Below are 15361 nucleotides of genomic sequence, written 5' to 3' on the forward strand. Positions count from 1 at the left end.
AATAAAGTTTAATTTAAAAAAAATAAATGCTAGATTCTGACAGATCTGAGTTTGAATCCCAATCTTTCCACGTAATAGGTGTGTAACTTTAGGCAAGTTATTTAACTGTGTTGTGCCTCAGTTTCCTCATCTACAAAACGGGGCTAGAACTTCCCTCATGTAGATGCTAAAAGGCCCAAATATGATCATGTATGTAGTACTATTACCCTATCTCCATTTCCTAGCAATGTCAAAATTATATAGACAATTATATAGACATATAAGTTAAGTGATGTAAAGAATAAAAATGTCAGCAATAGCACACTTACTGGATACGCAGCATGTGCCAGGGACTGTTCCAAGCCATTTAATGTATTAACTCACTTTATCCCACCACAACCCTATGAAATAGGCTCTATTTCCACTTCAAAGATGAAGAAACTAAAACGAGGAAGTAAATTGCCCAAGGTCACACAAATAGTAAAGGGAGAGTCTGAGTTTCAAGTCCAGGGGACAGATATAACCTTTAGGCTACACTCCTTTACTATCTCTGTAAGGAATCTCAGCTTTAAGGGGAAAAGAATTCATTAATTAAATAAAATTTGTGTATTTTTCCCATAAATCTCTATTTCTCTTACAGTTTGCAGTTTGTATACTGTATCATAGGAAAAACAATCACCCAAGGGTTAACGGACCCCAAATTCAAGTCTCAGCTCTGACACTAACCAGCTATGAGAATAACTCAGACAAGTTACTCAGAACCCTCCCAGCCACACTTTCTTCTCTGTAAAATAAGAGGTTTGAAATTCTAACCAGCTCGTTTCTCTTCTGGGACCTATGCTGCCTATTTGAAAAGAATACAGTATAAATAAGAGGCCTCGAGATCACAGTGATAATTACTGATGACAATGACAACATATCTGACTGCTTCCAACATCACTATGCTGCTAAAGAAATACTTTTATTATAGATAAAGAGTGTTCCACCATAGCAGAAGTTTCATTTCTGTCTGAGTTACATGGCTTCTGTCAAATAAAATGAGACCTAAGTCACTGCTATCCTCACGTCATATGGCATCTGTGAATACCAAGTACAGTAACAGTGGAGAGCACTGGTGGTGTCTCTTTTCTCCTTAACCGTTCTTGGGGGCAACCCCTTCTACCCCTCTGTGTCTTACTCACACTTGAAGAAATCCAAGACCTAATCTTTAGACCCTCTGTAGTGGGTTGAATGTTGGTCCCAAAAAAGATCAGTCCACATGCTAATCCCCAGAACCTTTTTTTAAATCTTATTTGAAAAAGATCTTTACAGATGTAATCAAAGATCTTGAGATCATCCTGGATTAGCTGGGTGGGCCCTAAATCCAATGACAAGTATCCATATAAGACAGAGAAGACACACACAAAGGAGAGGGCAGTGTGAAGTGCGAGTGACGTGGCCAGAAGCCAAGTAATACTGACAGCCACTGAAAGCTGGAAGAGGCAAAGAATTATTCTCCCCTAAAACCTCTGAGGGAGGGAGTGCAGCCGGCTGACACCTTGATTTTGGACTTATGGCCTCCAGAACAGAGAGAAAATAAATTATTAGTGTTTTAAGCGACAGAGTTTTGTAATAATTTGTTGCAACATCTATAGGAAACTAATATACCTCCAAACCACATTTCTTCACCCACCCTACTCCTGTTACAACCTCATCAGCTTTCCTAAGAAAAAAAGATCCATCACTGCCCTTCAAAAGCACCCCAATCTCGAGCCTCCCCATTCTCCCCCAAAAAAAATTAGCAAGAAGAGAAATTATAAAGAGCATACACAGACAAATCTTAATACAAGTAAAAAGGATTAATAAATTGCCTTTAAAAAAATCTACCTTAGTAGTCAAAGAAATACAGATTAAAACATAACGATATCAAAACATAGAAAAGTATTAGCGAGAATGTGGAGAAAGTGAAACCCTCATGTGATATATGATAATGGAAACGTAAAAATGGGGCAGCCACTGTGGAAAACAGTTTGGCATTCTTCAAAATGGTAAACAAAGAGTTACCGTATGACCCAACAATTCCACTCCTGGGTATCCACCCAAACAGGCACTCAAACAAAATCTCGCACATGAATGTTCATTAGCAGCACTATTCACAAAAGAGCCACAAAGTGGAAACCCATATGTCCACTAACTAATGAGTGGACACACAACATGTGGTATAACCATACAATGAAATACTATTCAGCCATAAAAATTAATGAAGTACTAATTTATGCTACAACTTGGGTGAACCTTGAAAACATTAAGTGAAAAAAGGCAGACATAAAAGGCCACATATTGTATGATTCCATTTATATGAAACACCCAGTATAGGCAAATCCAAATAAATAGAAAGCAGATTAGTGGTTGCCAACAGCTGGAAGAGGGGGAAATAGAGAGCGACTGTTTCATGGGTGCAGAATTTCCTTTTGGGAGATGAAAATGTCATATGGGGTGAGGAAAATGCTATGGAACCACATAATGGTGATGGCTGCACATTGTGAAATGTACTAAATGCCACTGAATTATGCATTTTAAAATGGTAAATTTTATGTTATGTGTAATTCACCACCCCCCAAAATACACACACACACACACACACACACACACACACGATTAAATAATGGCAAACTAAGAGTGAGCATAAATTGGTATAGCACTGGGGCGGCTGGATTCGATTCCCACAATGGATTGTCCGTTCAATTCCCACATGGGCCAGTGAGCTGTGCCCTCCACAACTAGATTGAAGACAACGAGCTGCCGCTGAGCTTCCGGAGGGGCGGCTGGTTAGAGTGCCAGCTCTTAACAACAAGGCTGCCAGTTCAATTCCCGCATGGGATGGTGGGCTGTGCCCCCTGCAACTAAATATTGAAAATGACAACTGGACTCGGAGCTGAGCTGCGCCCTCCACAACTAGACTGAAGGTCAACTTGGAACTGATGGGCCCTGGAGAAACACACTGTTCCCTGATATTCCCCAATAAAAATTTTTTAAAAAGTTCATTTAGTTTGACTTAATAATTCCTATTGATATTTATACTAAACCCACAGTTAGACACTCAAAGATTTGTATAAAGTATATATGTTGTAAAATTATTTATAATAAAAAATATAAACCACTCAAAGTGCCAAATAATCATTAAAAAGTTTACAGTTCACCAATACTTTGAAATTAAATAACGAGAATCATGTTTATGAAGAATATTTAATGGCATGAGAAAATACTCAAGACACATTTAATAACATGGGAAAATGATCAACATGTAATAGTAAGTTAAAAAGGCAGGATAGGGCTGGCCCGGTGGCTCAGGCGGTTGGAGCTCCATGCTCCTAACTCTGAAGGCTTCCGGTTCAATTCCCACATGGGCCAGTGGGCTCTCAACCACAAGGCTGCCGGTTAGACTCCTTGAATCCCACAAGGGATGGTGGGCTTTGTCCCCTGCAACTAAGATTGAACACGGCACCTTGAGCTGAGCTGCCGCTGAGCTCCCGGATGGCTCAGGTGGCTCAGTTGGTTCCACAAGGTTGCTGGTTCAACTCATGCAAGGGATGGTGGGCTGCGCCCCTGGCAACTAACAATGGCAACTGGACCTGCAGCTGAACGGCACCCTCCACAACTAAGACTGAAAGGACAACAACTTGACTTGGAAAAAATCCTGGAAGTACACACTGTTCCCCAATAAAGTCCTGTTCCCCTTCCCCAATAAAATCTTAAAAAAAAAAAAAAAAAGAAAAGGCAGGATGCAGGGAGCATTTGAGATCTTGCTCCCCAGCATATGTTGTCAATTTGGCTCAAATAAACTCATAAAAATTCAAAAATAAAAAAAAGTAGGATACAAAATTATATTTCTCTGATGATCCCTACTTTATAAATATATATGAGTGTACGATTTTTTCACTGCTAATATTTTTTAAGTACTTCCTGATAATCTAAATATTCCTAAGTTTCCACAAATCAATGAGAAAAATATAAAAGACACAATAGATGTATGAATAAACAAAGGACCTGAACAGGTAATTCATAGAAGAAATACGTAAATGTATATGAAGTACATGAAAAGATGCTCAGCCTCACAAATAATTAAATTCAGATTAAAACAGGTATTTTCTTCCTAGGAGACTGGAAATATTTTAGAAATGCAGTAACATTTTATTACAGATATAGAGAAAAAATTGGTAGAATCTTAAAAACTGTTGGTGAGTCTAAACTTTTGAGGAAGGAAATTCGGCCTTCCTCAAATGTATTATTACATCTTAAAATATGCATTAGTCCTTGGACTCGACAAAGTCTACTTTTAGCAATAAATCCTCTAGAATGACTCCCACAAGTGTACAAATATATATACGAGGATATTTGGGGGAGAAAACTGAAATATTCCACATATTCACCAGAAAGATCTTTGTATTGATATTCTTTTAAGATGTTATTTATAAATATATTATAACTTGAAATAAATCCCCTTTTTACTTCAGCTTGTTTGAATGAGTTTCTGCTCCTTGTAATTAACTCTTAACTAGGATCAAAAAAATTTTACAATACTTCATGATATTGAGAAATACTCATGATAGAACATTAAGTGAAAAAAATTGAAACACAAAATTTTTGCATTTCACTTTATCACAATATGTAAAAGTACACACATACACACCCACATATTGTAAAAACTGAGAAGACAACCTGGGTGATGGGTTATACACATGTCAAGCTATATACTTAGGATTTGTGTTTAAGGTGTACAGCAATAAAAATGTTTTTAAATTGGAAGGCACTACATAAAGACATCAAAATGCTAACAGCTTAATTCTGGATAGAAGAATTATGAATGACTTATTTTTGTACCTTTCTATAATTTCTAAGTTTCCTATAAGAAATATGCACTTTATAACTCTAAGTTTCATTTTTAGAGAGAGAAAAATATCATTCCTTACCATGGTTGACCTTCAACCATGTTTTTTCCAACCCTCAGATTCCATAAATTTTACATATATTAAATGAGCATTGAATTAACCAATAAATAAATCAGAGATTATTGTTTTTGTTCAGGGTCACATCCAATGCTAAGCACTTTATACTGAATTTTTCAATATATATATTGAATTTTGTAAGACATACAAAGCTAGAGAACAGAACTTTTTCCCTCTCCTGAACCATTATCTGCTTCTCCCTTAATAAATTGATCCTTTTCTGCAGTTATTGGTTTACATGCCTGACTCCATGGAAGACTAGGAGCCTCTCAAGGACAGCAACTGTATCTCATATCTATGGAAACAAGTGTCCCATGACTAAGCTGTCCTTTCAATACAGAAAGGTAGGTGGTAGAGGGTTATACAGACAGACTTCCAATTCTTGCTATATGATCTAGGTCATGTTGTTTAAATTCTCTGCACTTTAGTTTCCTAATCTGTAAAATGGGGATAAAATGCTATCTGATACCTGGCACTGAAGTGTATTCAATAAACAGTAAGTACCTATTAATTTAATGATCACCTATAAATAACAGGAATGAAGTGCTACTCTAGCCTCACTTTCTTGACTATGTACCCTATGACCTACAGTGCACTCGTGAGTGGGATGGTCCGCTGGGGCTAGCACAAAAATGGGTAGAACTAAGCTAACTGATCCTTTTGGAGACCAACTCAGTGACGTTGGCTTCATTAAATGCATCATACTCACAACCAACCGAGCTAAGCAGCCAACAGAGCTAGATCAGGGACCAACAATCCTCTAGGAACACTAAACAAAACACTAAGCATTCTTCTACAAGATAAAACCACAAATGCTTAAACATCACTTTCCACACAATAGATCTGCAGGGAAAATAATGTGTTTCATACAGATGTGAGAAAGTGGGGGTGGGAGAAGAATATTAGATAATTACTTAGCAAAGAAAGGGATTACATATTGTCAGGACAGACAGAACCTCAGAGTTCAGCAAAGCTGGATGGATATCAGTTTGATAGGTAATACTTCCAAATATTTGTGGGTTTTTTTCCCAACGAGAGATTGTCATCTGAGCCAATAGAAATGGTTAAATAAACTAAAATGAAGGGGAGGGGGGTTCATACAGTGTGAGGGATATAAATGATAAACATCTAAATTTTGCTTTGTCTTGTGCACCTGAAACTAATAAAATTAAAAAAAAAAACTAAAATGAGATTCATTTTTAAAAAAAAGTACAGGTTCATCTAAACTACTATAAAATTTAGCATTATAAATTATAAAATAATCATAATGCAATACAAAATGCCTCTCCCATCATCATCTTACCTCTAAATCTGACTTTGGCCCTCAGCTTTTTGAGTGTGGGAAAACAATCATTGCTATTTTTCTCTTCTACAGACCCCACGTTCTTCACTTACTCAGCACTTAGAAAAGTTGTGGAAGTTTGGCTTAAGTTCTAGTATGTTAAGTATTATGCCTTATATCTGAAGAAAAAATATGGTTACATACAATGCTTTGAAAATCTGAATAGGCAGCCTCTATCTTTTCATAATTAATACAACAAATCTTTATCAAGCAACTATTATATAAAGCACTGTCTTTAATACCTATCTTCATAACTAGGCGAACACATTATTAGAGGGCCATTACTCTAAACTACAAAAACAGAAAGAAAAGGCATCAGAAATGACACAACTAAGAACCGCATCCTTTAGATTCCTGGAAAGCAATTCTAACGTTAAAAAAAAAAAAAAAAAAAAAAAAAAAAATGCACGTAATTTGCTTTCAATTGGGTTTACCCACTTATAAAGAAATACCTTTTTTTCATTGCATTTTGCTTTACTGTGCTATACAGATACTGTGTTTTTTACAAATCAAAGGCAAGACCCTCCACCAGCAGAAAATGACTCACTTTATTGTAGTGGTCTGGAACCAAACCCGCAATATCTCTGAGGTAGGTCTGTAAATCATGGTTTATGATGCTTATTTCTAAATAATTTCCTCCTCTGTCTTCCTGCTTTAAAAAAAATCCTGAAAGTTTCTCTGTTGTTTCCTATATCCTTTCATTATAAAGAATATGGTAAACCAGACGTCACAACCAGCCTCCAAACTTCAACCACAAAAGATGTAAACTGCAAGCTATACTGAGCAATTTCTGAGGTTAGCAGGTACAAATCTTTTTTTCAAAGAAAACAGACCTCAGACAAAAAGCATAAAACTTCATGAAACAGTCACCCAAAAAAAGGGAACAAAGGCCTTCGCAGAAACAAAGCCCTAGTAACTATTTGTTCTAAAAAAACCACATTTCCAGAACTGATAAGAGTCGGGAAACAGGAAAAAATATATATAAAAGAACAACCAGTCTTAACTACAATTCAGAACACAAGTGATCTGGCTCCTCTCCTGAGAGAGCTCCTCTACTGCAATGTGGGTTGGGGACCGAAATAAAGAAGCCATACCACAGTTCTACTATTCAATGAGCAAGCCACTGCGTCAGGTTTCCAAAATCTATAACTTAAAAAATAATTATCTCGGGCGACCGGATGGCTCAGTTGGTTAGAGCGCGAGCTCTGAATAACAGGGTTGCCGGTTCGATTCCCACATGGGATGGTAGGCTGCACCCCCCTGCAACTAAAGATTGAAAACGGCAACTGGACTTAGAGCTGAGCTACACCCTCCACAACTAGATTGAAGGACAACAACTTGGAGCTGATGGGCTCTGGAGAAACACACTGTTCCCCAATATTCCCCAATAAAATTTATTTAAAAAAAAAAAAAAAAAAGAAAATAATTATCTCATCAATGGTGAGACAGCAGAGAGAAGACCTGAATTCTAACAGTTCTTTCTACTTGCTGGGTGACACTGGACGAAAAATTGTATTTCAAGTAGGGCTGAAAATTTCTTAAACTGTTTAAATGTACACTGCAAAACTATAAAGTCATTTACAAATATTAATCATTACCATCTGTCAAAAGTGATAGCTGGACCATCTCTGATTTCTAGCTCTGACATTTTTTGATTCTGTGACCAATATAAACGAATGCACACTCATATTATGTTTTGCCAGCTGGGAATAGTTTAGAAATCAAGGAATCCCACACTCACAGAGAAATGAAGCTTCGTTAATAAGAGGAAGCTCTACACAACTTCTCCCTGCTTAGGCCTCTCAGAACTCCAGGAAAACATTTTAGACTAACCCGACTAGTTCAGCTCACATTACAGATGGCCTTGCAAAATTTTGACCTAACTTACCCATCACATAATGAACACCAACAAAAAATTACTAACCTGGCTCTCTCTAACTATGACATGGGACACTATGATAGATCCCATGGATGACAACCAAGCAAATAGCCTGAGTATAATTTTGAGAAACCTGATGTCGAAACTATACCGCTTTCCATCTTACTCCCTGGAGTTATACCTGATCCCTCAGAAGCATACTGAACACAGCTTAAGTACATGCTCTCATTTTCCACCATGACAGCACTCTGCCACTCATAAACCCCGTCCAGAGTTCTATATACTCCAAACTAAAGATGTTCAGCCATCACAGAACATCTGGAAAACAGATATTTGACCAATATCTGCCTCACTTAATAACTTTTGAGAAGTAAATCTAAAAATCTGGCAATGATAGCCTGTGTGTGATCACTGTATTCCGTAAGAAATGACCAACTTCTAAAAGGCAAGGCTTTCTCTCTTGCACTGGATCCTATGCTATATCCAACAGGAACCTAAAACAGATTAAGTATATGTTCCCTCCTGTGTACCGAGGTTCCTGAGAGACCCCTAAAACCACTTGACAGTAATTCAATTCCAGGCATGAAGATAGGAACTGAGGAGCCAAGCCAAATCCAAGTACACCTCCACCACAGTTAGCCAAAAAACAAGCTACTAAAAGGATATAGGACTTGGAAATAGGAGTTGCCAAAGAAGGCCTTAGGCAAAGAAAACTTTATTTTTAATCTAGGAAGGAAGGAAGGGCTGAGCAGAGTCTAAAAGAATTTGGTTTGACCACCAAACATTGTGACTCAGGATTTCCTCCTAAGAATAGAGGAGCAGGGCCCCAGTGTCGTTAAAGTAAAACGTGATACTTCAGGGTGATTCTCCCTACCTGAGGCAGTGTGAAGTGGGGTTCTCTTATGTTTAAGAATATACAGTCTCTCCAACTAAATTTGGCATGTAATTTTAAACTGCCTTGGGCTGCTCTGTAATTGTTTCTGTATGTTGGTCTCTTCTCTGCACTTACTTGCTCTACCTTATAAAAGGAAACACATGACCTAACTTAGGAAATCACGCACCTCCCCCCAAACCCCCACAGCAACCTTGACCTCTGGAAGTACTAGAGGTAAGCTATCAGTATTTGAGTTTTGCTTCACCTAGAAATCTGGGCTTCAGAGCAGAGATGCCATCAGAAAATGACCATGAGAGAATCTGCTTACAATTGACCAGACTGGTAGAGGAAAATAAAAATTAAACTTAGCTCATATTGACTCCCTGTTTGAAGCTGGATCACCAAATTTCTTATAGCCACTTCATCTCTGGGAAGAGACAGCCTTTTTTTTTTCTTTTAAATAAGTTATCCTTGACCATCAAAGATAACGCAAATCAAAACCACAATGAGATACCACTTCATATCAACTAGGATGCCTACATTCAAAAAGACATAAGAAGTATCAGTGAGGATGTGGAGAAAGTGGAACCTTCATATGCTGCTAATGGGAATGTAAACTGATGCAGCTGTTTTGGAAAAAAGGCTGGCATTTTCCCAAAAGGTTAAGCACAGAGTTACCATAATACCCAGCAATTTAACTCCTGGATATATACCGAAGAGAAATGAAAACATGCCCAAACAAAAACATGTACACAAATGTTCACAATAGCATTTTTCGTTATAATCAAAAAGTATAAACAACCCAAATGTCCATCAACTGGTGAATAAATAAAATGTGGTATATTCATACAATGTAAAAATATTATTCAGCCATAAAAAGTAACATACTGATACATGCTACAACATGGATGAACCTTGAAAACATGTTAAATAAAAGAAGCCAATCACAAAAGACCATATATTACATGATTCCATTTATATGAAATGTCCAGAATAGGCAAATCTATAGAGCTCAAAACCCTCCCTATTAATGGTTGCCTAGGGCTGGGGATTAGGGAGATGGAAGGCAATGGAGAGTGACTGCTAATGGGTATGGGTTTTGGAAACAAGAGTGATGAATATTCTAAAACTGATTGTAGTGATGATTGCACAATTCTATGAACATAGCAAAAACCACTGAATTGTACACTTTAAATAAGTGAATTATATGGTATGTGAATTATATCTCAATAAAGTTGTTTATACATATTAGAGAGAGAACACACAAGTGATAAAGCAAATGAAGTAAAATGCTAATCAGTGACTCTGGGAAAAGGATGCACTGAAGTTATCTGTACTATTCACATCAATGTTTGGTGTGAAATTATCTCAGAAAAAGCTTAAAAAAAAAAGAAAGAAAGAAAGAAAAGATATCCCTCAAAATAATCATGCATAGTATTCTTTCTTAACATGAAACAGAAACCTGCACTAGAAAAATCTGCAATAATGTCTGCTCCTGCCCCTGCCAAACAATTATTTTACTTGAAACCCCTACTCTTCAGATTACTGCAAAGCATGCAAAGAGAGAATCATTCAAGTAGCAGAAAATAAGAATAGTAAGGGAGACAAATATTCTCTAGTTTTCTCAGGACCTCAGTTTCCACATCTGTAAAATCAGAAGGCAATATCATCTCTAAGATTGCTTCCACGTCTGACATTCCACGATTCTGATGTTCTAACTTCATTGATCAACATGGGTTAAAGAGAAATATGATCTGACCAGTCCTCTGGCTTTTCTGGACAGTGAGCACTTTTTCTCTCTTCTAAGGGTGACATTAAGGATGATTTCGGGGGCGGGAGGGGGGTGCGGTTCACTCAGTTGGTTAGAGCGTGGTGCTAATAACACCAAGGTTGCCAGTTCGATCCCCACATGGGGCACTGTGAGCTGCGCCCTCCTTAAAAAAAAGGGGGGGGGGAGAGATGATTTCAGTGTATTCTCAGTGTTCTAAGACTCATATAGGATACTGGCTAGTCTCCCATCTGTCTATGTCTCCAAGCCCTTCTTTTAAATTCTTTGCAAGGCCCTGTGCTCAAAGCCTAGGAAAATTGTAGTAGTAGATGCATGAACCTAAGATATTGGGTGCATATCAGTTCAGAGGAACTTACAGATTCTAAGATTAAAAAATAGGTCAGAGCATTCTGGAATCTTAAAGCTCAGGCAGAGATAGGGAAAGTAATCTCAGAAATCCCACCTCATGGTAAGCCTTCTCCTGCAGTCACCTGGTGGTGACCATAAGAAGAAAAGGGGGAAATACAGATGCCTGGGAAACTCACCCATCAAAGTGGTAGAAAGAGGGACTGGACTCTACCATCTGCCTCCATAGTTAGGATGGGCCGACAATAATGGAAAATGCAAATCAAAAGTGATTCTTCCACATGTGCTTATCTACCTGACAAGCTCAACAAACTAACACGCAGATACAATTTCCTAAAGTTGGCTAGACTTGTGCTTCACTCATAAATTACCTTTCTCTCCCCTTCCAAGCCAAAGCACTTCAACTAACCAGAAAAGAAAACAAAATTAATTTTCACACCTTGCATAACAAAAAACTACGTGACTTGCATAAATGCTTAAGTCTGCAAGAAAGGGGAAGAGGTGACAGGGAGAGTCTCCTACAAAATCCAACGACCTTAGTCTATATTCAACACAGCAAGCTCTATGCTTGCGTTCAGAAGAATGAACCTTAACTCTTCTCCACAAAACCAGAAGAAACACCAAGCATCTTTGATTTGCTTATTCTGGATTCGCTTTTTATATGTATCAGAAGCTACCTGATACAACAACTTCATTTGCTTTAAGAGAACATAGACTCCTCAGTACCTCCTTAAAGCACCTGGGTGCAATTCACAATTTCCTGTCATTTCACTTACTATGACATCACCAGTTTGGGAGCTATAAGGCAGGCTGGGCAGAGAAAATGCACCCTGTAGAGTCTCAATACTGCCTGCATCCAGCTATTTGTATTCTGTTTTGTTTTATTCAAAGATTCCCTCTGGGTAGTCCAGATTCCCCTATCAACCCACCAGAAATGAAATGAAGGGGAAAAAAGAAATCCTTCAATCAGTGCCTATTCTAACAAAGGCCACCTATTGAATAAATGGTCTTGGCATTCCACTACTGCAACCACATTTTAAAAGACAGAAAAAAAAAAACCCTTTACACATTTTACACAACTCATGCCCCTTTCTTCAACCTCCCAAAAAGCTTTCACAGGAATATAATTTTAGCTCTCTGCAAAGCCGGATAATTAACAGATATTTACTTAAAGAGAACGAACATTTCTGAGGATCTACTTGATGAGATGCTTTTTCTTTACATTCTCTTTTTTGTAGATGAATTATCTGACTTGCCCAGTCAGAGATAGTCAATAGCAGAGGGAAAATGTTTAACCCCAAAACCAATGCTCCCAGTAACAAATCACTTCCCAGCTTCATTCTTATGCTTTATCATTTGCAAACTGTTTTCTTTATTTTCTAAAATTAAGTGTCTCTGTATAATTTATTAGACCCTCAAAAGCACAGCATAAAAATAATACTGGTTTATTCCCCCAGTTTAAAGTTTCTTTTACTGGGGAGAACTGTGTTATTTTCAGTTTTTCTCAACATGTTAGTGTTTTGTAAAGACTAAGCCAGGCAATGAGATGCAGTTTAGTGTCATGAGAGAGTCACTGGACCAACAGTCAGGCAATTAACTAACAGGTCGTTGGTGCTACTGTCTTTCCTAAGACACATTTTCCTCTTTGATGTCCCTTCCAGCTCCAATACCGTGTGCTGAATTCCAACAACTACATCAAAAAGTCACAAATTTAATAAATATGAAACAGATGAAAAATTACACCTGTATTATAAGAATTTGAAGACATAAAAAAGTGAACTTGAAACAATAAAGCCACCCCAACAAAAGGCCTAGTATTAACTGTATTTACTGCTTCAAGATTTTTTTCTCCGCCTGCTATTAATTTGAGAAAACAGTATATTTGTTCTGACCTTGTTAAAGGTCACCAGTTTACCACGGTTTTTAAGAGTCCATTTTTGTCATTTCAAGTATGTACCTAATTTTTTTTTTTTTTTCATAACAAACACTGGAATTCTTCTGGTGACGAAAACAAACCTGTCCTTTCATCTCTAAAGCAAAGTAAAATTAGTCACTTTCAAGAAAGAAATTTTACAGTGAATCCATCATGACAGAACACTGGAAAGAGTAGCCCTCATCAAATCAGGACCACACAACAAATTTCCATCCACATGAAACCTGCAAACTGGACACTCCAGAAAAAAAAACTTTTTCAAAACTTGTAATTTCAAAGGCTCTAATGACGTTGCTGTGGAATTTACCGGGATTTTACAACTCTGACACCCTTCTGCAATTAATGCCAAATCTAATGCCCAATCTTCACTTCCCCACCACTTCCCCTTTGAAAGATGATTTCAGAAACATCACTGTGCAACCCAGGCTCTCCACCAAGGTTGCTGCCCTTTTATTCACAAATGACGCTGGCGTCATAAAGGACACAAATTACTTTTCATAAAGAAGGCATGGCCCCGGGGTACAAGCCCTTTCTAGTACTAAGGGAGTTCTCACCCTTCCTTGTGTGGCCCAAATTCACTTTATTATTTCCCATCAACCCAGGGCTAGGTTAGAACGGTTTTGAGGAACAGTTATCACAGGCTTCTTGGGAAGAGGCCAGAGAAACTCATCAAGTTTTTGTTTTGCCTTTTTTTTTTTTTTTTTTTTTCCAAGTCTGGGTGGAACTTACTTTCACTAGGACGTAAGATGCCTTCCCTCCCTAACGGGTGTTCGAGAACAAGTTTTCCTTTATTTTATACTGTCACTCAACCTTCACCAGACTGAGAACACACACCCCTCCCTCTTCCTGGTCCGGGACGACGTGACCACAGCGCTGGGGGGCGTAGAGGCCATTCGGACCCCTCAAGGTTCAGAGCCCCTCATCCCGTCTCCCCTCCTCCAGCCCGACGCTCCCTTCCCCGCGCCCGCCTGGGTCCTCCCCACAGACCCTCGCCGGGCTACCGGGACAAAGCGGGGGAGAGGTTTCCTGGGGGTCCCCGCCCGCAGCGGCCGCGGAGAAGCGGCCCCGGGCTCGGCAAGCACTCACCCGACAGCTCGTCCGGCTCCAGCCCGGTCTCGGTGTCTAGCCCGCAGATGACAAAGTAGTCGGCGAAGCGACTGGGTGCCGAGCTCCCTCCGCCGACAACACCGCCGCTGCTCATGGCGCCGGGGCCGAGCCGGGCCGGGCCGTGCGGAGCGCTGAGCCCCCGCACCCGGGCGCCCGCCCGTCCTCAGGCCGCCCCTCCCGCCGCTGCCGCCGCTACCGCGGCTCGGGCCGCCGCCCCCGGCCCTGGCCCGGTCCCCGCGGCCGCTGCGGCTGCCGTGACGGGGCAGGGGGGCACCGGGCCGCCCCGCGCTGCATCCTGGACGCCTTCCCCTCCGCCGCTACTGCCAGCCGAGAGCGCTGCAGCCGGAGCGAGCCTAGAGGAGGGCGGAGAGCTCCGAGCAGAGCCCCCACCGCGGACCCCTCCCGCTGCGCCTGCGCAGGCGCTGTCGGGGGGGGGGGGCGGGCGCCTGGCGGAAAGGATGACGTGATGCTCTTTAAGTCCGGCGGGCCGCAGATTCCCCCGCTGTCGCCGCAGCGCGGCTGGCCACTATCGTGTTGCTCGCAACCGCCACTCTCTCGGGGCTGTGACTCCTTTTGAGAGAGCTGAGGAGGTGTGGGATGAGTGGGCGCGTCCCGCATAGCCCGGACCCGGGCCCATGCTCCGCCCTCACCTCCGCCTCCCGCTCGAGTTCGGGGATCTGCTCACCCTGGCCCTGTCACAGGGGTAGTAGCAGGACCGAGCTTCGAAGCCCACCTCATCCTCTCCCGGGGCTGTCGGCCGAGACCCCAGATAGCGCCTTCTCCCTGCGCCCACTCCCTGGCATCTGTGCCCGGCCCTTTCCCCAATACAGCTGTGGATTCCCCCTTTATGGGCGGTGGTGGATCACATCGTCCTATATTTACCCTTGTTTTACAAATGGGGAAACTGAGGTTCAGAAAGAAGCAAGAACTTGCCCCAAGGGGGAATAGACACTATATAGAGTCTAAGAGAGAACACCTGGACAAGAACCCTGGGATCGTGATCAGCACCCCGCTCCCTCACCCCCACTCCAGCTAGGCCTTTTCCCCGCGACCATGCTGTCACCTTTTCTCTTGAGCCTCCAGTGGCCCCTGCCACTTAGGAGCTCCCCTTCTGCTTCTGAGAATTCT

At 40.6% G+C, this 15361-nt stretch overlaps 1 protein-coding gene across 2 annotated transcripts in view; it reads right to left on the reverse strand.

Moving 5' to 3' along the window:
- The window catches only part of DENND5A (DENN domain containing 5A), a 77358-nt gene extending 62905 nt beyond the window's left edge, over nucleotides 1-14453 (reverse strand). For both annotated transcript variants that reach the window (XM_019728812.3, XM_019728807.3), the window contains exon 1: nucleotides 14213-14453. In XM_019728812.3, the coding sequence (XP_019584371.1) occupies nucleotides 14213-14327 (115 nt within the window). In that variant the 5' untranslated portion in view covers nucleotides 14328-14453. The remainder of the gene's footprint in view (nucleotides 1-14212) is intronic.
- Between the last annotated feature and the right edge of the window lie 908 nt (nucleotides 14454-15361).

Source organism: Rhinolophus sinicus, chromosome 14 (genome assembly GCF_057876585.1).
Source record: "Rhinolophus sinicus isolate RSI-liver-muscle chromosome 14, RSI-T2T, whole genome shotgun sequence".
Classification (NCBI taxonomy): domain Eukaryota; kingdom Metazoa; phylum Chordata; class Mammalia; order Chiroptera; family Rhinolophidae; genus Rhinolophus; species Rhinolophus sinicus.